General features: G+C 48.1%; 1 protein-coding gene across 3 annotated transcripts in view; it reads left to right on the forward strand.

The window, feature by feature from the left end:
- Window positions 1–23532, forward strand: part of LMF1 (lipase maturation factor 1) — a 206399-nt gene that overhangs the window by 157732 nt on the left and 25135 nt on the right. For all 3 annotated transcript variants that reach the window (XM_056338286.1, XM_056338287.1, XM_056338288.1), the window contains 2 exons: window positions 19571–19748; window positions 22835–22988. In XM_056338286.1, the coding sequence (XP_056194261.1) occupies window positions 19571–19748; window positions 22835–22988 (332 nt within the window). The remainder of the gene's footprint in view (window positions 1–19570; window positions 19749–22834; window positions 22989–23532) is intronic.

The raw sequence follows: 23532 nt of genomic DNA on the forward strand, positions 1-23532 counted from the left end.
CCACATGGTCCCTCTTTAGAAGATGATGCTGAGCTTACAGCATCTCATGGAAGTCACCCCATCCTCGCCCCCGGGAGCAGCACGTCCCCGTGCTCACCCCCGTAGCACCACAACCCTGTAGCTGTTGTGCAGAGATCAACGCCCAGAAAGAAAATGCAACTCCAGGTTTTTGCTTTCTGCCTTTCAGGCGTAGGCCTCGAGGTTTTAAAGACTTTCATATGTGTTTCACTTGATGTGCTCTGAGTATTCCCATTGAAGTTAACTACGTAGATAAGACTTCACAGGATTGAAGCCAAATGAGTCCTCACCCACCATGCTGGGAAGTCTTGTTGAAGTGGGTCATTGGAGGGAAAGGAGGAGGAGTCGATACAGAACTTGCCCCTTCCATTTTATGCTTCTGTTTGTTTAAAGGATATTCTTTCTAAGACAGACTGGGGGGGGAGAAAAGAAAAAAAAAAGCCCCAGGCTGTGGTGTAACATGTAGTCGTGTTGTCATGACTACTAAACAAGAAATCTGCTTCATGAAATGAAGGAAAACATATGAATGTGAAATAAAAGGGAGAAAAGAGAGAAATGATCTTAAAATATTAACCATGATGTAGAGAAAAATATAGACAGACACGGTTAGGAAATTCCATAAGGAATATGACTTGTTTAATAATTTGTTTAATATTAATCATAAAGGAAAAAATTGTGAGAGCTCCATAGGGTGCCAGAAGGACTACTCCACACACTGTGGTAAGAGTTCTTGCAGTGTTTCTTTGGCTGCTTGGGCAGTCAGTGCTCCGGTGGAGATGCCCTGCTCGGATGATGCTTCAGGGCTGTACGTGGTGGTTCTGCTGCTTCTCCCTTTGTGGTGCTTTTCGTCCCTTGCGGTACTGGCGCAGTGTCTGAGTGCAATCCTCCATCCCATCCGTGACAGCCACATTACCTGTACTTTTATTTCAAATATCAGTAAGTTAGGGAAAGTAATTATGTTTGGGGATGCGGAGGGATTTCTGTGGATGGATCAAGCGAGGAATGGATCTGATGTTCCTTAAGCCACAGCTTAATTGTCTTCCAAAGCTGAGGTTGCTCAGAGGGGTGGCTGGGTGCGTCCCCTGCAGTGTGTCTCGGTGGGCTCTGCTCCTGGGTCCATAGGTGCTGTGTGCTCCTCACCTCTGTCTTGCCATCTGTCCTCTCCTGAGTTTGGCAAGCACATGGAGATCCTGAAAGCAAAGCATTAGAGAAGTCCCAGGCATTCATGATTCAATCACAAGCTCGCAGAATAGGGACCATTCCTTGTCCAGGGCAAGACCAAAACAGGGAACCCTGAGGGTCTTCAGGACCAGGCGCACCCCCAGACACCTTGGAGCAGGTACCAAAGAGCTCCTTTGGAGCTCGCTGGGTCCATGCAAATACCTTTTATTGTGTTGGGCTGGCGCCGCTCATCTGTTTTCTGGTGACAGTGCCCTGCTGCGGCCCAGGGACCCATGGCCACCAGCACCCTGACAGCAGTGGTGCCACTGCAAGACGCCAGAAAGGAGCTGCTCTGACCACAACTGCCGATGAGTGAGTCCTGGGAAATACCTATGTGGTATCTCGGATGGAAAATCCTGGGCAGAGCTGTAATTTGCTGCTTCGTTAAACTTCCCTCAGTCATGTCTGAGCTGCTCATGTATCTGTCACGCAGAGATTTCAAGGCTAAAATTGTGCGTCGGGAGATTAATGCCTTGTGGCACGTCCTGTGCTCCATCGTGTAATTTTGCAGCGGTGGGGCTGGCTGCTCGCGGGCCGTGTTGGACCCGGCTCTCTGCTTGGCGCTCGCTTGTAAACATTTTGGTTTACGGAAACCTTAAGGGTTCCTTCTCGCTGTCAGAAGAAATTAAGCTACAAAGCTGTACTAAAACTACCCGTAACAAAGTCCGTAGCGTGAAGGTGCAGGATGCAGATGCCCACCCAAGCCAGGACCTTCCAGGGGTGCGGAGCCCCTCTGGCCCCACGGATGCTCTTGCTCACGGGTGCCTTTCCCCCTGCACGTGGTGCCCTGCTGCTCTGACCTGCCACTGGCCGTTCACACATGGCCACGCTGCCAACACGCTGCTCACGATGTTGACGGTGCAGAAAAACTGGACCAGCAGAACTCTCTGCATTTTTCCCAGCTCTGCGCTGGCGTGTGGCGCCTGGGAACGTTCAGATCCCTGCTTTTCCTGGTCGCTGCCATTTCACGTGCCCCTGCGGCAGCGCCAGCCAGTGCCTGGCACGTTGTGGGCTCTTGTGCCTTGTGTCTTGTTCCACTTCTTCTGCCTTAATGTCATGCTAGCTGTCACCTGGCTCGGAAGAGCTCATCACTTCGCTAGATGAGGCTGCTTGAATCACAGAACCAGGCGATGCTGAAGTTTTTCTCTCTCTGTTGACAAATCTAATTTGCCGGTGAATAATGAGTAACCTTTTAAAATCAGCCCCATGGCTGATGTTGATGCACTTGGGTTTTGTTGAATGAGTCACACACTCACTTTGGAGCGTAGGAGCTTACTCACAGACAGGCAGCTGTAGTTCATCCTCTGCTAGAGATTATTTGGAGCCGGAAAACTTCAAGCCCCATGCAGCTTTTTTCCAAGAGCGCATCTCTTCTTGATAACAGTGCAGCTGCCATTAGGTTCTTGTCGATGCGCGGGCTCGTCGCAGCGCTGCTCCGCCAGCAGTAAGGCTGTCTGACGACAGCTCTTCCTGGGATACACATACATTTTCATTTCTCTTCCAAGGTTCGTCTCATATGTAAGCGATCAGTGCAGCAGCATGAGCAGGGATCTTCTTGCAGCTGTGACCTTGAAAGTGGGTGGCATTTTCTGCTTCCTCTCCAGCATCCTCCGGGATCTACATTTCATGTGATCCCATCTGACACAGGCCAAATCTGTGCTGGGAAAAGTAGGACGATACTACCAGGAAATACCCACTGCACTAACCTCTTAATGGTTGAGATCTTCAAAGCTCCCTGTAGGAGACAGGCTCCTTAGGCAGCTTTTGAAACTGTAATATGCCATGTGTGCCGACAGCCACCTATTAGATAAATGGCACAAAGGTTCTTTTGCATGTCTCCCTTCAGAGCACCTTATCTGTTCTGCCTTCTAACCTGAACACAGGGCTTTAGCTTCTTTGAAACGTTTGTGTTGCTGTCTAGTAAAAGTTTGCATTACCAGCTAGCGCTAAACAGACTGAATCAGCTCCTGCATTGGAGGTTTATTTCAGTTTTCTACCGGCAAATAAATGTGCAGGCCAACACACAGATAAAATAAAAGCCCTGCCAGCAAGGCTGGAGCAATGCTGAGCATCCTGGTTCTCCTGGGTTCTGCACCTCCTTCCCTGGCTCTGTCCCACCAGCCCTCCTGGGGCATGATTTGGTCCCGTGTAGAAGGAACCGCGTTGGAGGCGAACTGAAATTTCTCTTTTTTTTATCATTTCATAATTTACACCTCAGTCCTATTGTAGCCTAAATTACAAGCAAGGCGCCCCAACACTGAAAAGAAACTGCTGCAGATGGCAGCATAAAAATGTGTTCTGTAACATGTTTTGTGTTTTCTTAAGCATATCTGGTTTTGCCCAACGTACATTTCATTTGCTATTTACTTAAGTCCCTGCCACTGACAGCTTGGGGATTGCTAAGCTACCATCTGGGATGTAAGTAAAATGCCTTTTTTACCTTCTTTTTCTTTTGGCCATGGAAAATTTCACAAAAGCTTTATGTCCACTGGTTGGGCATTTCATATTTTAAATATGCCGTGCAACATGTCAGCGAGCTGGCCGATTACATCATATATTTGTCACAATTTTCAACCTCTTTTCTATTACAGTGAAGGCAACGGCTTAGGGTGGGGAGCAAGTGGTGCTTTGCTGCCCATGGCAGAGGCTCTTTCCCAACGGAGATGCTGAGGCACGGTAACTGTTCTGCACTTTCTTCAGGTTTCTCCTCTTTTTTTTTTATTATTTTTTTATTAAACATACCATTTCCACTAAAATTTTTACATTCAATACTTCATTTTTTTTTATCCCTGAGGCTTTTGCAGGCTTTCTTTATTAAAATCAAATGGTAACCCGCCCCAAATAAGGCACCAGTTTATTTTTTCTCGGGGTGTTTTCACACCACAACTGTTTTCTATTTCTCCTGAGCTTGCAGAAGCCCACGGCTGACAGCTCAGGTCCGCGCGCGTCCGTGTATTAGCCCCGAATGTGCTGCGAGAGGTTGCGTGGGTGGAAAAATCCAGGTCATCCTGGATTTTGAAATACACCCAGCCTTGGCTTTCAGCGACACCGAGTAGCCAACCCAAGTTAAATATTTTACTGCAGATGTTGCTAAGAGCCTAGAGTTACTGAAATTATGTACTTTAATGAGGCAAAGAAAGTAGCTGCAGAAAGATATAAATCAGAGAAGCCACCGATGTTTTCCACCGTACTGTCAAGCTGATGAGATGTGACATCTCTTTTACTTTTGCCTTGTGTTTTCCTTATGCCTGCGGATGTGGTCGTGTCCTTGCCTTTTAACTTTAAAAGGAAAAGATGAGTTTGAGTCTCTGCTGGGATTGAAATGCCAACAAATTTGGGGAGCGGAGTCCTGGTCCAGCTCTTGCAGCTGACTGTGATGTCCACAACTGGTCAGCGCAAAGCCTGGGATCTCAGTGGTTTTGAAAGGGATTTGTAACACCCATCCCATTTCCCTCTGCCAGGGCTGTCTGACATTTGAGGTGCTCAGCCTGCCCATCTACATTTATTCCAAGGAACATTGTTTTCCCCACACTCTGTCTTTAATACCAATTTCATCCAAATTTTACCAAGACCTGGACAGATACTAGGCAAAAAGCTCGCTATCAGAACAGTTTTTTTCTGATGCATTCTCCTTCTCTAATGGGGTTAGCTCTTATTTTGGCGATTGTTAGATATGTCTAAATATTGTAGAGAAAGTGAATTTCAAAAGAGCCTGCAAGGACTATATGTGGAAAGGGAATTGAAGTATTTTTGCCAGAAGTATTTTAGCATTCCTTCAATCAAGGAATATAAACAGTTCCATGTGACTTCAGACTGATCCAGGATTTGAGAGAGCAGGGTTTAATTCACATCATTTTTTGCAGAGGGAATTTTGAACCCACATGTCTCTCAGTGAAGAATGTCCCAGTTAGAGAAAAGGATATTCTGGAAAAAAAGGGCTTTCACTTTCTAGTCTTAATACTGTTCTGCTTTATTATTGATAATTCAATAATCATCCTGCATTTCTTACAGTGGAGTTCTGTGCTTTGCTGTGTAATTGCTGAATTACTGATTTATCCTATTGCCAGCCTATTCCAGATGGCAATTAAAACAGGATAGCCCTCAAACAAGGCTTATTGCTACTAGGGTGACAAATGCTTTTGCTGAACACTTCTTTGCCTGTACGTTAATATTGGGTAATGCTTGCTCTGAAGCAGAAATGGCAAATGCAACGGCGTTTGTGGTGTGACCTGCTCCTGCGTTGCACATCTGGTTTGTCCCTGGGATGTCTGGTCCTGTCGAAGCTGGTGGGAAGGACCCTGTGGAGCTGTATGCTGGGCTTGGTCCTCGGAACCCTCCATGCCTGACGCCCCGGTACCCTGTGGGAAGGACCAAGGCGTTGGGGATGCCGAGTGGGATGTTCTTCATCCCTGCTGCTGTGTGAAGTGATAGGGCTGTAATTTTGCCACTTGAGTAGGTGACCTTCTACTTGTTTTTATTGCTGATGGCTGAATTAAAAACACCGCCATGCGGGAGTGACTGTCCTTAGACCCATATTCCTTAGGAATACAGACCTAAGGCACTCTCATTCAAGGGGATGTATAATCCATCAACATCCAGGCAGTATTTCCTCTGTTGAGGTCTTCCCACATCCTGGCGCTATCTCAATGCATCCATCCAACATTCCTCTCCTTTTTTCCTACCCACTAGGAGATAAGCCATGCTCTATGGCTCACCAAAGTCATCTTCAGGGTGACTCGCAGGCTGAGGACAAGGTGTCTGGCAGGCTGCTACCAAACCTTGCATTACAGATAACCATCACCCCAGGTGGTATCACGAGGATGACCCACCAGCCAGAGGTCCAGCTGCGTGAGCCACGCAGGACTGCACCATGACCACCTCTTGGTGGCCACACAGCTTCCCACGGGCACAGGCTGTGCCACGGGTGCTCAGCATCCTGGCTGCTCCCGAGGAGCTGCAGCCCGCAGCACCGCAGGTATTTGTCAGCATCCGCTCCCAGAAGTGCATCCAGCCAACAGCACCAGCAGCCCGTGTAACTGTTTTCGGGTTTTGACAGTTTTATAACCTTAAATTTGCACCTTATGGAAAACTATGACAGTTAATGATTAATTGCCATGTTGGAATTTTTCTTATGATGTCTTAATATCCGAGTATGTGGCAGACCTCAGCAGAGAGGAAAAATAAAAACCTGCAGCAAAATGCTCCCAGAACAACTTGACTAGGCAATTATTGCCCAGTCCAGCTAGTGCCGTCCAAAAGACACGGTTATATTTAGGATTATTTTCGTAAAGCTGTAATGCTATTTACTAGGTGCCCAGCTCCAATTTGAAACCCGTTTCAAAGGAAGCTGTGAAACTTTCATGGGTGCATTCTTCAATCACTTTTCAGTAAGAAAGTTGGTTTTGATATTACAAACCAGCTGCTGGTTGTTAACCAAAACAGGCAAGAGCTCGTCATTAAACACCACGGCTGTTGCACTCTGAGATGACCTTAATGCTGTGCTAACAAGAAAAAAAAAAGGAATCTCATTTTTTTAGTCAGATGACTGCTTTCAGCTTATTTGCCATTGATCTGCCTTATCTGGTGTCTGAGTGTCTCCACTGGTGACAGACCTGGCTGGTAGCTGCTCCACATTGACGTGCGAGCTCCATCACACACGTCTGCCCGTGGCCACTGGGGCTGGGAGCTGGGGCAGTCTGCGGTTTGGGGCTGGGGGCGGGAGGGGTGCTCGAAGGGTCCGTAGCCTGACCCTGCTGCTGTTCCTACAAGAAAAAAGTATCAGGCACAGAATGACAATTGCACTTGCGAGTCACCTCTGCAAGCTCGGGATGATGATGTCCCACAAACCAGAATGCTTGTCTTCAAGCATCCTGGATGGGAACAGGGTTCCTGGGGAAGGTGCTCAGAGCTGGGTCTGGCCCATTTAATATTTTGATAAGCCCACAGTTTCTGATTGGAAAAAAATCCTTTCCAACTGGCTCTCCCTTTGGAAGGGGCAGAAAGAGGGCAGAGCCCGCCATCCCTCCGGAGCATGTGGTGTGGGGCTCTTTCCAACATAACCCGTCTGGAGATACCACTGAAGCAGAGCACTTCTGCTGGACTCCAACTTTACATTTGCTGTAAAAGTATTTTTAATGAGCAGGATGGAGCTGGTTAGTGAAACGCTTGGACCGTTAATAGATGTAGAAATTTTTTTAATGTGCTGTTTGACTTTATTGATGAAATGAGCTAATCGGAACGAGTGCTGCTCTCGTGCCGAGTGAAGAAACCCAGGCATGCTTGGGGGGAACAATGCTCCGGTTTTCCACAGCGCTCCTGTCCGGTGGATGGATCCTAAAGCATTTTGCAAACAGCACGTTTGGAGCTGGGTGCCGGCGGTGGGACATCACCGCTCCTCGGCGGTGTGCTGGAGGGAAGGGTGACAGGTCACCTGGGTCCCACGGGATGCCGGGAAGGGCTGCGGTGCCCTGGTCCCAACAACCTGACTTGGAGTTTGGGTTGAGATCTGCTTCTCCCAGCTTTGTAGAAAATTCCATGGTCTCTTTTATGACCATGAGTAATCAGGAACTTGGTTTCACATCCTGTCTCAAAGTCCACACAAGGCCCCGTAATTACATGCTAACAGGGTTTTCTCGGGACTGAAATGGGGCCAGATCCTGATCTCATGCTGGTACAAACCAACAGGGTAGTTCACTCTGGTAGCTCTGCCTCTTCCTGCTCCACCTTCTCCTGACAGTGACAGTCGTTCCGGTGTGACCTGCCGAGCTTTCCACTAATGGTTAGGGTTTGGGTGGGTGCCTGGTGAGCATTACCTGCCTGCGGGGCCGGTTTGGGTTAGCGGCTCAAATTGGGTTTGAGTCATCCCTGTACAAGCTCAAGAGCTGAGGGACTCCCGCTCTTGTTTGCCACCTTCTTTTTGTGTGCTGGCATGTTCTCCATGGAGAAACTCCCTGTCCCAAACTTATAAGACTCGCTCCTACCTCGGGAAAGATGCTGCCTTCCCACCCTTAAACAGCATCCGCATCCAGGAGGCCTGCACTAAAATCAACTTTTTGGAACAAACTGGAGTAAAATCAGGAAGAAATTTATCTGAAGTTTGTCCTCTCATGTAGAACGCTGCTGAAACCTTGCTGAGGTTTGCTGGCCCATGGAAGTACTCTTCAGCCTTTAGTAAAAAAAATAAATAAGGTGTTGAAAGGTTTTTGCCATTAAATGTCTTCATGACAGCTGCCCCCTTTAGGAAGTAACTTTACCATCAGGGATGCAAACGTGGATAATTTAGAGCAGAGTAGCAAAAAATTCCTTCCTTCTGTAAAATTATTCTTCCATTTTACATTGGTCCAACACTTCCATAAACAGTCCTTGGGCAGTTATTTAGCCTGTAATGTATTAACGTGGAACACTGCAGCCTGTAGCAAAGGAGTCAGTGGATCAAGCAACACTGAGAGGTGTTTTACATAACAAAGCTGCAGAGCAGGATAAATGTGTCAAAGTCAGTGATTCAGAGGTGCCTGCGCTCTGCAGGAGCAGGGCAGGGGCAGCCCAGTCGTGTTTCCGACCCAGAGTGAGCAGCCGAGCCTAAATTCACACACGATACTTTGCTAATCGAGTTACACGTATAAAGTTTCCTAGAACAAGAATACTTACTACAGCCTTTTGGGGCTATATGTTAGATAAGAAAAACTAAGTTTTTCTCTTTTAGCACTGGACTTGTTTCTTATCCCAGCATCCCAGCCCCAGTCCCAGGTGTTTCCCCTGAGCTGCTGTCCGTCTGTCCATCCTTCTGGCCACTCATCACTGAAGGTCAAGTGGACTGCTGAAGCATGAGATAGAGAGATAGATAGATAGATATGTATGTATATACGTGTATGTGCATATATATATATATATAAAAACCCATAATCACTCTACATTCACTCTCTTGCTTCTCTTTAATTTTTTTTTCCATCAAAAATCTGGAAATTGTGCTTATCCATAGAAATGCTCTGCACTCAAATCCCATAATCTGTGGGAACTACAGTAGGTGGTTCATAGAGCTACAAATTAAAAATGAGTAGGGAGTGAGACATTTATACTGCTTCACATTTAGATCAAGAACAAATGTGGGGTATATAACACGAATGGAAAAGGTTTGGTTTCCTATTGCTTTAGCACAGTTCTGTTTGTAACTTTAGACCAGGTACTTAGACGGGGGATTGCAAAAGCCTTACGGTGCAATTTGTAATATGTCAAAGTCTGACCCAGTTCAAGGACAAGTTTTAGCGAAGATTGCTACACGATTGCATTTCTGCATCCATAGTTACTTTATTCCTCAACAGTTATTTTATTTTTCAATATTTCCATTACACACTTGTAAGTTCAGGGGAGTCTCCATCTATACAAGTATCTATACATCTATACATCTATACAAGTATTTATAAACATTATAAACACTAACTTCTGCTTTTTAGGGATAAATATGAGTCTTTTTTAACATGTCAGGAAAACAAGAGTTGGTATATAGGGTGCGGATTATAAAATGCTTTGATTTCTCCCTAATTCCTCTGGCTGTAAATGAATCATTTGCCTATCTTCAGTCTCACTAGAGGTGCATAGCGCATGTGTGCAGCTGTGCAATGGACATCTCAAGGTTTATTATTTCCTTATTTCTGTATTAAATGTGGTAATAATATGTGGGTTCTGTCCTGTCATCTTGTGGGAAGGAAATACTTAGCCTTTGCCTATGAAATCATGTTTTGGATACCAAATTTGGGCTCTTTCCTGACTCCGCGATATTCCCATTAAGCTGGGTAGGTGCTTCCACCCCTTTTGGAAACTCAGGGCTGAGGTCTCTTAGGAGTGTCTAGGTGCCCTGAGATCAGGTGTTCCCATGGCACGTAGGGGATGGGGAAAGGCACTTCGCTTCCCTTCGTGGGACGCCTGTTCTAATGACTAAGTTGAGGTCACCTAATTGACTGCACGTCCAAAAGTTAAACCGAAGTCAAACCACATTCTTCTTTCTCATCTTATTAGCACAACTGACTTCGCTCGTTTTTCTCCTGGTACTTCCAGGAGCTTTCTGAACTTCCATGGGATTCACAAAACCATTTTATCTGCTGTCTAAAACAGAGCAAGTGGACAGAGGTACCTGTTTTCCTCTGTATTTTTCTGCACTAAAAAGCTCTGGAAAGCAGAGAGTAGATCCTCATGCAAATATCAAATCAAGAAGTAAACAAGAGATTAAGTTAATAATAGGGGAAAATTAAATGTTCTTGCTGTTGTCATTTATATGGGAATTTTTTGCCCATGCCTACAAAAACTTTTGGGGAAAACTACATATATAAGTATTTTTCAAACTGAAACCAGATGGGGGAACGATAGCCTGTTTTTCTTTGTGGGAGGCTATATTTTCATGGTACGCAAGTAACTGGAGGCACATTAAAATTAAATTTGGCTTTTGAGGCTTGTCCTTCCTATCTCTTACAGGAAGGACCAATTTTTGATGTTGGGAGTTTCAGCTTGTCCTAAGCGTAGGAGATCCTTTGGTGGCAGGGCTGCGTGTTTCAAAAGAGCATACAGCCTAACCAAAACGAAAGCGATGCACGCCTGTTCAGAGGATGCTTTTCCTTTGAAAGACCCATCCCAGGCACAGATGGGACAGAGACTGTGGGCAGTGGAGCATGCCCAGTGCAGCCAGTAGCACTTGTGCTTTCAATTTGGCAGCACCAATGTGCCACCATCTGCCTTTCACCCAGCCAGGCTGCTGGGTGCCTGGAGGAAAGCCAGAGAGCAGGCTGGCTGGGGAGCAAGGAGTGGTGCTGGGGCACTGGGCAAACAGGCCAAGGTGGGTGATGGCAAATCTCCCTTTCCCTTGGTGTCACCTGAACCACCAGGATTTGTCACCCTCTGCTCAAAGGCATGGCTTGGCTGGGTCATTTCCAAACTCCCACTTCGCTCTGGTTGCCACGGGGAGCTGAGAGCCCGTAGTGCCTTCGCTCAGCCATGGCAGATAAGCCTCATGCAGGCATTCCTCTCAGCTGGGACCCTTGCCATTAGCCCCGTATGGCTGTGGAGTAGTGCTGTTGTCACATGTGGGATAGAAAGGGATGGAGACCAGATGCTCCGAAGGCCACCGCTTTCCTGGTAACTCCAGAGAGCACGGCACACACCACCTTGGGTGCTGATGTGGACTCCTCTTTACCTCTGCTCCTTCTTAAGGGCCCATAAAATCCAGCTTCAGAGACTGATCTCCTCTTTCTTGGTGACACGCAAAGTCCATTGAGGAGCATTCTGAAGTTCTGGAGATCCAGCAGCAGGTCCATCAGAGGAGGGGGTCTTTGCTGTCCCAGTCAGCTGAGCTGACCGTGTGTGACTCTGGCATCTGCGATGAGAAGATGCACGCGGGACCCAGGCACTGCAGTTTTGGCAGCGCACAGATGAGAGGGCTTTTTTCTCTCCAGCTTTCACTAGCACAGAGTGAGTAAGCGCTTGTTTATTTTATGTGTAATGAAGGCGTTTACTTTTGTTTTTTCTACATCTTATTTTTTCGAATTGATAAATTCGGTCTGTGTTTTATCTTGAAATCAGTGCTTTTTTGGTAATAGTCATCACTAAAAAGTCACATCTCACGTGGCTGTCGGTATAATTAATACCAGTAACAAAGCGGGATGACCTCAGCCACAGGCAGGGGAGAGCTGGAAAGTACTTTGCTAAGTTAGATCTTTTCAAGTCGTCTGAGCCCAAAGAATTCAATCCTCGGGCTGTTAGAGAGCTGGTTGTTGAAAACCTGTCAACATCAGTGATTATCTGTGTGAACACATAGGACATAGGTGAAGTAATGAAAGAACGGAGAAGAGCTAATAAGGTACCTGTCCTCTAAAGAGAAAAAAAGGGAAGAGCCAGGACATTGCAGAGCCATTACTGGAAAAATACTGGGGAAAAATGATGAAACAGGCCATTTCTACATACCCCTGAAAAAACAAGGGGGATAACTACAGCCGTCGTGGTTTTGCCAAGAGCAGGCTATGTAAAAGCAGTCTTCTTTCCTTCACTGACAAAACGAGGCGCATGAATAGAGGATAAACAATATATGCTTTTACTGAGGCTTTTGAAACTGTTTCACATAAAATCTCATAAACAACCCAAGAAAATGGGGTCTGTAAGAAGAAGGAAATACTGTCTGGCGGACAAAACGGGTTGGAAAGTCTATTCAGCAGTTATCAATGGCTCACTGTCAGAGGGAAGGATTTATCAGGGGGACTTCCCCAGGGTCTATCTGGGGATGTTCTGGGGCTTCATTAATGATGTCTAATATTAGTAGACCGTGCTCAGGTAGAGGGTGTTGGCGCATGTGATGAGTATTCAGAACAATCTTGGCAATGCGATCGAGTCAGGTGGGCTGCACTGCTGGAGAAAGGGCAAACGTCCTCCTGGAATATGGAAATTCTTTATGCTGCAAGTATATAAATCCTTCCTGCTCTCCGCCACTGGTAAGGGTAGAGCTGAAAGCTGTGGCTCAGTTTTGGACATTCCCTTCAGGAAAGATATGTCCCAGCTGGAGAAAATGCAGAGGATGGTGAGAATAAGCAGAGATGTAGGGACCGGATTCTCAAGGCAGGCTTGGACCCGCTGGGATCATTTAATCTGAACGAGAACATTTCTGGGAGGGGGGAAGCAGCGGGCAAAGGGCAGTTTTCATCTGTCTGAAAAGCTATGGAAGGTGGAGCGGTCTGATGCCAGTCAGCAAGAAGGGGTCATGGGATTAAATATTGTCAAGGAGGAGTCAGGCTAGATGTTAGGAATAATCTAAAGCTAGTGGAGCAGTGGGGCAGGTAGCCCAGGAAGGCCAGGGACCTGGCTCCATCACTCCACAAGGCTTCTAGGAAGGGTTTAGAGTAACACACTCTGGTGCAAGTAGAGACAGCTGTACCTTGGGGCAGCAGGAAGGGCTGGACGGCTTCTTGAGGTCTCCTCCAACCCTCTGCTCCTGTGTTTTTCTCTTTGAACAAATTATAATCCTTCTGGGAACCCTCGTTTTGGCTCTTCTGGACCGAAGGCTGAGAATCGGAGAGCTCCAGTGCTGCGCGGTGACCCTGGCCCCGTGCTCGGACGGAGCCTGTGGGCTCCAGCCAGCCCGCGACTGTGTTTAAGAGTTTACAGCCCGTTGTTGTTCCTTCTGGACAAATATACGGTCTGCTACACAGAATATGAGCTTCTCCTACCTACTGTATGTTTATAACAATCTGCGGTTGAAAAAAATAAAACCCAGCCAAACAAAGAAGCCTAACCTGTAAAAACATTATGGGTGTAGGTGCCCGTGTTCTGACGGAGGGGTTTGGTAACAGTGCAGGGGACAGAAATGTAAGGCATAATTGTTTTTGGGCCTAGAACCAGGAAAACTACTTTTCCAAATTAATCCAGTGAGAGCCATGAATCCACAGTATTTCATATCACACTTCATAAAACTCCAGTCATAATCCATAAAACTGACATTATTAGATTAAAAACCTCAGTTCCTCCTATAAGGACCTCGCTCATTAGACATGCTGTAGTTTTATAACCTTAAAGTTCCTACCCAATTACCATGATTAATACTGTGCTTTAATAAAAAATTTTTAAAAATCACCACAGGGGTTGATACCATGTGTTTGTTATAATTGTGCATTTAAATATTGTCCAGCAAGAGAAAGATGCTCGCTACACACAAACACAGAGCAAGGTGAGGAGGGCACAGCCCATCCAGCGCAGCAGAGGTTGGGGGTGGAGGGTGGAGGGGGGGGTACGGGGGGTTGCGGTCATGGTAGGGGTCCAGAAGGGCCAAGCCTGGCATGGTGCAAAGGCTGGTGTGACTCGGAGGTGCTGGCAACAAACTCTTCTTCAGATGATGGGGCAGGAGCAGTGATGCTGCCCGTGCTCAGCACCAGCTCCCAGAGGGGTTTGGTGCCCTTTTCCCCAACGGGGGGCAGAGGAGGTCCAGCCCCTACACCTGCGCTGCTACCAGGTGAAGTTAGCCCTTGGGAAGCTGGGTGGTTACCCCAGATCCCCGGCACCCACGTCAGCCGTGCCCCCCGGCAGGTGCTGGGGCAGGAGGCGAGCAGATGGTGAGCAGAGATCACTGCCCTCGCTGCCCTCACTGCCCTTGCTGCCCTTGCTGCCCAGAGAGACTCGTGCTCCATTAAACCTCCCGCCAGGAGCCAGCGTGGCTCCGCATCACCAGGGGAGGGAGAGCAGGACACAGACGCTTCGGAGGTTTCACGCAGGAAAGGCAGGATTCAGGTAGATGTGCGTTGCCTGCCAGGGCAAGTACTAGTTTGCTGGCAAAGGATCCGCTGGCCGCGGGGATCTGCACCAGCAGGATCAGCGCTGCAGAAGGCATCGGCTGCTGGCCCGGCACGTCGAGCGGGTGACACCTTGGGCAGAACCTCACCAGACCCATTGCCAGCACAGCCACCCACCGGCAGCTCTGGAAAATTATCTGTTTGCCTGTTATTGACTTGGAAACAGGGGGTCCCTTGAGGTTTATTTTCGTGAGGCTGAGGGACTCGGGGTGCTCAGCCCCCTGGGCAGGGTGCTGTACTCACCTGGGGCTGAGCGCGGCGGGTGTGAGCGTCAAGGCTCAGCTGGAATAACTGAAGTTAAAAACGTGTCAGGTTCGTGATTCCACCCACAGACCAGGAAACGCCAAACTTGTATTATTTTTGAATCCCCTGATTTTTAAGGGCTGGTGGAAATAAGATATCTTGCTTCTGACTTCCAAGCAATAAAGAGGTGAATCACTGCTCAAAAAAACCTCCCCTGGACCACCCAGTCGCTCCGCACAAAGCTGTAAAACGAGCCTCGGCAGAAGTGGCAAAGTGCAGAACTATTTTCTTAATGTTACTGCAATTGCACGAGGCAAATCACTTCAGAAAAGGATCAGAGTTCCCTAACAAAGTAGCTAAGTGAGAAGCGTGTTAATGAATACAGGCTGATTAATATGCACCGAACTAAATCACATTCGGGTCAAAGGGGGAGCGCCAACCTTCGAGTATGTTATGTTCGAGGACCTAACATGTGTGTGTAATTCAGATTTAAATACTTTTTTCCCCTCATAATTCTGGATAATTATTCAACTCTGGTTAAATAAGTAATTATTTTTTTAACTGAATAATAGTTGGGATTTTTGTTACATACTGTAATTGGTCAGATCTCTCATTTTGCTAAGATTATGTGGCTCCGTTACTGAAGAGTCCTGCTGGGGTTTTCAAAATCGTAACTTGCAAATCACCATATTCAAAGAAATGGTGCCAATCATATCATATATATGAAATGGTATGTTTTTAATATTTATTTGTTGTCATTTTTTTTGGTGAGAAAACATACATCTTTTTAACAGAACACTGGCTGGAAGTCCTCAGACCAAAATTGTGCATTTGTTACTGGTGTTTGCATTGTGGAATAGTATTTTGGGAGATGACCGCGTATTTTTGAGTGGGAGAGCGAGCACCACAGTGAGCCTGGTTCAGGGAGGGAGAGGGCACACTGGATGGGGGCACTCGGGGATGACCCACAGGGGAACTCCAGGGACCAGCATTTGGGCACAGAAGTATTTGGGGGGACTTGTAATTAAGATGCTGGATGTGTAACTGGGAGATGTGCATCCTCTTTCGGGTTCTGCTGCGAGACTCCTTATGTGATCCTGAGTGACTTTCTCTTAAGTTGATGTCCCCAGAGAGCGTTGCTGAAATAAGAGTTAGGTGCCAAAATTCTTCTGCTCTCTGCCTGTAACACAGCTGGAATACATACTAATTTTGATGTAACTTTGTCCGGTATGTTTAGATTTAGTATTTTTTCAGGACAGGAACTGTCCTCTTACCATCTGTTTTGGCAAGTCCAAGCTAAATGGGTCCGCGTTGCAGTTGGAGCCTCCTCGTGTTACGTGAGTGTAACCAAATCCTAATGACAAACCTCCAGGTAATGCCCCAAAGCCCTTGAAAACAGATCAAGTGTGCTGCTTGTGAAGTGGGGTGGTGGGCTCATTTCCTTGTTCCTGCCCATATGGTGGACAATGCCATGGAGGCCTTGCTCTTGAACAAGCCCCAGCAGAGGTTGGAGACCTCTGAATGAGGTCAAGAGACACCTCTCTAAAGGCCAAGAGCAGTGTGAAGGAATAATATAAAAGGAATAAAATAAAAAATATATTGCAGCATTCCCAGGCATCCCAGGATTTCAGCAAAGACCTACTGTTGGATGATCTGCCTTTTGCTGTAGGAAGTTTTACCATAGGATCAAAGAATCATTCAGGTTGGAAAGGACCTTTAAGATCATCAGGGCCAACTGATGACCCAGTGCTGCCCAGCCCACCACTAACCCTGTCCCTAAACACCGCATCTACATGGTGTTTGAACACCCCCAGGGATGGTGACTCCACCACCTCCCTGGGCAGGTGTTCCAGTGCTTCACCACCCTTTCAGTGAAGAATTTTTTCCTGATATCCCATCTAAACCTCCCTAGTGCAACTTGAGGCTGTTTCCTCTTGTCCTGTCACTTGCTACCCCAGAGGAGATACCAACCCCCTTGATGGTAGCTACGTGATCGGTTACACGGTGGAGTTGCGACCTGCCAGCACCCATCAGCCTTCATCGCCCTGGCCAGAGGCGAGCCTGCAAGGTTCCGTACGAGCTCCTCTTTGCTTGGGATGTAGCTGTTTGGTGTTCATTGTGGGGGTTTTGTGTATGTTGGAGAAGGCAGGCCCAAAGGTGTGCTTTGCTACGGGAGTGGGAAGTTTGTGATGGTCTCTAGCTCAAGAATCTTCTTGGGTTTGGCTTGAGTTGGCTTTTCGAGGCAGCCAGGTTTCCTCCAGAGACCCGCCGTCCTCAGTGCAGCACGGGCTGGAGGAGCAGTGGGGAGCTTCAGCTGTGCCTCGCGGGTCTGTGGTCAGTCCTTCAGCTTCTGTCTCCACTCAGAGCTTCCAAAACCCTTGTCACTTGTTCCCTTGGAGGAGGAGACCTGTGGCAGGGCTGCAGTTGGTTTGGCAGGAGTGTGGTCCACACGACAGCTCCTCTGCCTGCAGTGGGATGCTGGGTGTGTTGAGGGTTCGTGCGTTTGTCTTGCACTGTCTTGAAAGTCTTCCTTGACCACATGTGCTAAAATTGTGAGTAAACAGTTCACAGGAGGATAAAGTTCAGCTGTGTGAATGGAGAAGTGTTCTTTAAATGAAATAATAGTGGTGCCAATCAAGGTTACAGCTTTCAGCCCAGCTGGAAGGTAGGGAAGTTCTCATTAGCTCATCTGAAGGCTGAAAAATAAAAAACCTTCTTACGTCAGGGCATTGTTTTTCAACATGTAATACATGAAGTCAGCTTTATAACCTTCATTTTTGATGGATAAGATGATGAGATTACTTTCTTTTCTTCCCTTTTTTCCACCTCTTTTGTTTTAATGTGTCTGAGGCACAGCTAGTTAATTAGGGCTAAACCCTAAGTAATGTGACTAATGGGACAAGAATCCAAAGTGGCCTCAAAACTCAAATGGTCCTGAACAGGCATCAGCTGCTTTTGTCTTCTTGTCCTTGTGTGCGTGGATTCCCACAGACTGTTCTGTGCCGACATGCTGGGTCGCTCCTAGCACGTTCCTTTGTCACCGCTGCGGTGGCTGGGAAGCCCCAGGGAAACCCAGAAGTGTCTTCACGGCCACTGCCTTGTCGTTGGCTTCGTTTGACGTGTCCCTTTGGCACGGGAGCAAGTTCACAGCGTCAGATCTGCAGCTGGTGCAAGTCTTGGTGTCAGCAAGGTTGAGCTGGCAGCGATCCCTTCTCAGACGAAATGTGGAGCAATTAAGGCTTCAGGTGCTTTTGATTAAAAACCACATTCTGTATGAAAGGAAAGCGACAGATTTTTGAGTCCATCAGTTCTCAGCATCCTTGGTGGTGTCAGTGCTGCCCGGGCTCCTGCCTTCCAGAGGTTAATGGGCAGATGGGATGAAGTCGGGCCGTGCGACATGCGGGATGATGTGCCACGGGTTAGGAGCAGAGGTGTCTGCGTGATGCTGGGAACTGTGCATTTGGAAACGGTTTATGTGTAGGGAGACGTGCACACGGGTTGTCAAGCACTAACGTGACACCCCAGTGGAAAAGATCAATGTGGTGTTAAAACACAGCGGGAGAGGTAGGTCTGGTCGAGCATGAGAAGCGTTAGCATCGCGGTACAAGGTCCTGGTGAAACCCATCTGATATCCCTCGTACGGTCCTTGTCAGCGCCCGGAAAGATTGATTAGAACCTTGCTCGGGCTGAGGGCATGGCTGCGGGGATGAGCAGGCAGGGAATTCCTCTGGGAGAGGAAACCAGAGTGGTTTGGCGTGCTTTAAATACAAATAAAACAGGGAGGTGTATGAACAGGTTAAATAATGACTTAGAAAAAGTGAGTAAGTATAGACTGGGTTTGAATAAATTTAGGCTAGAAAAACAGAAGTTAAAACCAATGCTTGTGAGGAAGCAGAAGATGCTCTGTGTGTTCGGGTTTACGTGATGCTCTAACGAGAGGCTGTGGCGGGGCACTGGCACGTACCTGGCGCGGGGATTTACCTGCTCCTTCCCCGTGGCTGATGTGTGACCATGGAAGTGACACCTTCCAGCTGCAGAATGAAGCCATGTCCTGTGAAGACGTGATTCGTGGCCAAGGTTAAACGGGCAGTGCCCACAGACGACCCACCTAATGCTCATTTGGACTTGCTGGAGAATGGCAAGAAGGTTCCTCATATTTTTCAGGTCATTGTAAGGGTAAGACATAAAATAACATGTGCCTACAAAAAGCCTTTCCCAATGTGTACAGATATTTATGGAGACTCCTCCAAAGGCACACAGATTTTTCCACTTTCTCTGCCTTACACATGCAAGACATTCTCCTAAACGGCCAATAAAAGCTAAAATTAAAAAAAAAAAAAAAAAGCCTCTTAAAAAAATCCACACTTCTATATTTAATGCTGCTCTTTAATTAGAAGTTCCAATATTTCCTTCTGAAGGGTTTCAGGAACGTTGCTGTCACAGATACATTGGCATAAGCAGGAAGCGGATGGTTCCCCTGGGATCAAACCTCTGCGCTGTCCCCGGGAGCACTATGGAAATCAAGTCACACTATACCCTGGCTGGGCTTCCTCCTGCTGAAAGGCAGGGCAGAGCTCGCGTTGCAAGCCGGGGGGGTGCCTTCGGGCTGCAGCCTGGTCAAGGCGGGAAAAGGTTTGCCATCGCTGTTGCTATCATGGAAAATCAGCAAAGGATGTGCTAGGTGCTAGAATTTACCCGGCGTTTCCTTCACCACACTTTTCTGTTGTCGTTTCAGTGGATGCGACACCCTCTGCTACTTTCTTTCCATTTAGGTGCTTCTGATCGTAAGCGGGAACCTGAGTTTCCTCAACTGGCTGACCATCGTGCCCAGCATCGCCTGCTTCGACGACGCCAGCCTGGCGTTCCTCTTCAGCTCCAGGCCAGGAGGGCTGGGAGAGCGAGCGGGGCGGCTGCAGCACCGAGAGCCGTCCGGGGGGCAGCTGCCCCGCGGTGAGTTACTCCCAGAGCAGGGAGGTGGGCATGTTCGGGGTGCTTGTGGCAGAAGCTGTCATCTCCTTCTGGAGCAAACCTGGCTGGGCAGGGAGATGGCTCTGCCCCTGCGTGGTCTCCTCTGGGGGTTGGAGGGTGCTGGGACCTCGTGCATAAGGCTCTGCAGGGGCATTGCCCCGGGGGGGGTGCCCCAGGATGGGGGGATTGCCCTGGAGGGATTGCCCCGAGGGGGTTGCCCCTGCATTGCTGCTAGAGGGCATGTCCTCTGTGCAGGGCTGGTATCTGCAGCGAGTCCAGGCAGCTGCAGCTCTGGCACCTCTGCTCCCGAGAGCCAGTCCTCCCGGCTCTCACCTCAGTGAGCATCAGGCTCCACCCCAAAATGAGCAATGTGGAGTTGCCCGATTGATCTCGCCATTTTCTTATTACCTTTGGGTTTTGATTTTGTCTATTTAATGTCAAGAGCGCAACATCCCGTGTGGTTTGAGGTGAGGGGTTTGTGTTAGGAGTTGGGTGCAGAAGCAGCTCTCGTGTTTGCTCTCCTCCTTCCCCCGTGGCACGGGAGTCCTGTGACCCATCTCCCCTCCTGCCCCTTGCACCCATGGGTGCTAGGGCTGCACGAGCACCCTGCTTCCCTGGGCAAGTGACTGGACACGAGGTCGCTCTTCCAGAAAGAACCAAATGGATTGTTGATCCATTGTGGGTCCAACGACTCTTTGGCTAACTGGGAAGGAGACCCGACTGCTGGGAAAGGGGCTGTTGCCCGTTCAGCGTCCCGCTTGGAGGAGGCGAGCGGAGCAGCTGGGGTGGCCACTGCAGCTAGTGCGCGGTCACGGTAGCAGCGAGCTCCCCAGAGCAGGGTGGAGGTGAACGCATCTTCATCCCGTGAACATGGAAAAGCAAATACAAAGGGGTTTGTTACTGAGCAGAAGGGACCAGTGGGTTTGGTGTTGCCTTCTGAAGGGAGTTTTCAGGCAGCCCTGTCCCACATCGCCTGCACAAGCCATACTGGCATATTTTTCACGGGGCTGCATGACAGATACGGATTTGTGTTTGTAGCATTTTTATCAACCGCATATAAGCAACAAATTGCCTATAATATCAACAATGATCACAAGATGCTCATTTTTTAAATGCTAAACATCTGTCAGACAAATGAAAAATGTCAACAAGATTCAGCATCTGTCTCTAGTCCTTTCTCATCCGCCCAGAGACACAGCTTATTAACCTGAAGCGTTAGTTCCAGCAAGGCTGGTGCAGTTTCATTAAACTTTGTGTCTCCTATCTTACATATTTTGCTGGAAGAAATATTTTACAGCTTTTCCTCTCTGGTAGCTTTGCTTTAGAGGTTGTGAGAGCCTAGAGCTTTCCTACCAACTGTATTTTGGCCTCCAGTCCCAAACAACACTCAAGTTACACTTTCCTTTCTGGAGGAGAGGCCAAAGGGTGCCTCTGTGCTATGGCACTCGGTGAGTCACCGTGAGGGGGAGGTAGATCCTTTTTTTGAGGAATTTGTGATGTTCTCCAGAAAACCTTACTGAGCCAGGGTGCCCAAGCAAGGAGAACCATCCATATGTACCACTGCTCTGGGGCATAGACGTGGACTTTTAAAAAGAGGTAATCCATAAGTAAAGGGGAGGGTGTCTGTAATATTCTGGGTGAATTTGGATTTCTGCATATTTTTTCTGCTAACAGAGCAGAGGCAGTTGAGCTGGTGCTGATGGGCTGTGTGGCAAGAGGCTTGGAGGAGCCCTCAGCCCTGGGTCACCAGAGCAGAAGACAGGAGGGTGCCCAGCTGTGCCCCGCTCGTGACCTGATTTTACAAGGCTCTGGCCACATCCTTGAAGCGTGTGCGTGTGTAATTCCTACTGAGACCTTGAATTCCCATCGCTAGTGCTCAGCTCCTGCCTGCTCAATCCAGCTCCCGTTGGCTCACGTCCCGTGCTCCTTCCCCAAGTTTTGCTCCATCCTTGCCATGTAGATTTTTTTTTCCTTATATTAAACCCTTTTTCTCTCTGACTGAGCTGTGACCCCAAGGGCATGATGATGATCGCCACCTGCGGAGGGATGAGCAGTCCATGCACAGCCACAAACAATGATGTGAGGAGCTGCTGCCCGTACGGTGGAGGGCTTTGTGTCGATACCTGCTCTTTAGTTACAGGCTGGGAAGTTCAGCCCACCTAAAAGACAAAAAAAATGCCCAACAGACTCGTACTGCTCTTGCAGCAGCACAGGGGGTGAGGGGGGGCATCTCAGCGAGCTCCTTCCCAAATCAAATGATTCTTCAGAAATGTTCTCAGACTAAACAATTATTAATAGCTTCTGAGAGAGGTTCAAATAAACATCCCTCTCCTGCAGAGATAAGGGGAAAGCTACATGTGATTTCTTTGAATCTGATCCTTTGGCTGTTAATGTTAAATAAATTTAAAACGGCCATAAAGGGTAGGAAGCCCTCAGAGGTCACGTCTGCTTATTTGTCCGATTGCAGTAGGTGTCTCCTTAGAGTGAAATCCAGCACAGCCTAGTGCTGCTCCTGCACCGAGCACCAAAGCGCTGGAAGAGCAACGCATGTCTCATACATAAACGATAAGCAGCAGAGATTTTGCCAGGGAAGATGAGCTTTGAGTGGAGCTAGTGAGCGAGAGGGAGGAAAATGCAGAGAAAAGTCTGGGAGGAGAGAGCCTGGGCAGCGGGGAGGAGGCAGCCCGGGCAGGAGCGGGGGCACTGGAGCTGGAGGTGCCCCACGCACGGCTTACAAACCAGGAGGGCAACTCTGAGCAAGGTGCAAGTGCCAGCTGTGCTTTTCCCCCAGTATTAAAGCAATGATTAATCTTACATTTTTGACATTTTTCTTTTTAGCCCTTTCTCAGACTATTTGGAGAAAGGCAGATCTCTGGAGCGATAGCATGGCCCTTGGCAAGGTCGGGTGGATTGCGGGGGCGGGGGGGGTCAGCCCCAGCCCCAGAGCAGCTGTGAGCACCCGGGCAGGGTCCTGGCCACCACAGGGGGGTCGGGCAGGGGAGCAGGGGGGGCAGAGCCCATCGCCGGCACTAAAATCACCTTCGGCTCTGCTTTTGTGTCCCGAACAGGCTGCTATGTCCGCAAAGTGGTGAACATCTCCTTCGGCCTCCTGATTGCTTATCTCAGCATCCCGGTTGTCCTAAACCTGCTCAGCTCCAGACAAGTCATGAACACCTCGTTCAGCCCTCTCAGGATAGTGAACACCTACGGCGCGTTCGGGAGGTACGTGTGGTTTAACGGCGCATCCTATAGCTCTGCTCATCTCTCCAGTGTAGTGGTAGCCGGTTCGTGTGCCCTAAACCTAAACAAACCCATCCAGTAGCCACTGGGCTTGGAATATCTGTTTATGAGAGAAACTGGGAAAAGGAGCAGGTTTCTTTCCCACCGAATTATGATTTATGGAATATCTGTTTATGAGAAAGAAGGAGAAAAGGAGCAGGTTTCTTTCCCACTGAATCACAATTTATTTTCTTGGAGCTACTTTAGTTAGCTCACTATATTGATGTAGCAAATGTAATAGCAGGATGAAAATATCCGTAAGAGAGTTCATCCAGTGGATACTCTTCACCATCACCAGCCCGCTTTATTTATGGTGAACTTCTCTTCCCCTGCGCGCGTTTGCTCTCCCTCATGTAAATATTCACATAAGCTATTGGGTAGCAGATTTTAGGCCAACAAAAGGAAGTGCTTTTTCCAACGAGTGATTTGGGGAATTCATTGCTACAGGAAACTGTGGAGACGAAAGTATAAATGACCTCAAAAAAGA

Source organism: Falco biarmicus, chromosome 4, assembly GCF_023638135.1.
Source record: "Falco biarmicus isolate bFalBia1 chromosome 4, bFalBia1.pri, whole genome shotgun sequence".
Classification (NCBI taxonomy): domain Eukaryota; kingdom Metazoa; phylum Chordata; class Aves; order Falconiformes; family Falconidae; genus Falco; species Falco biarmicus.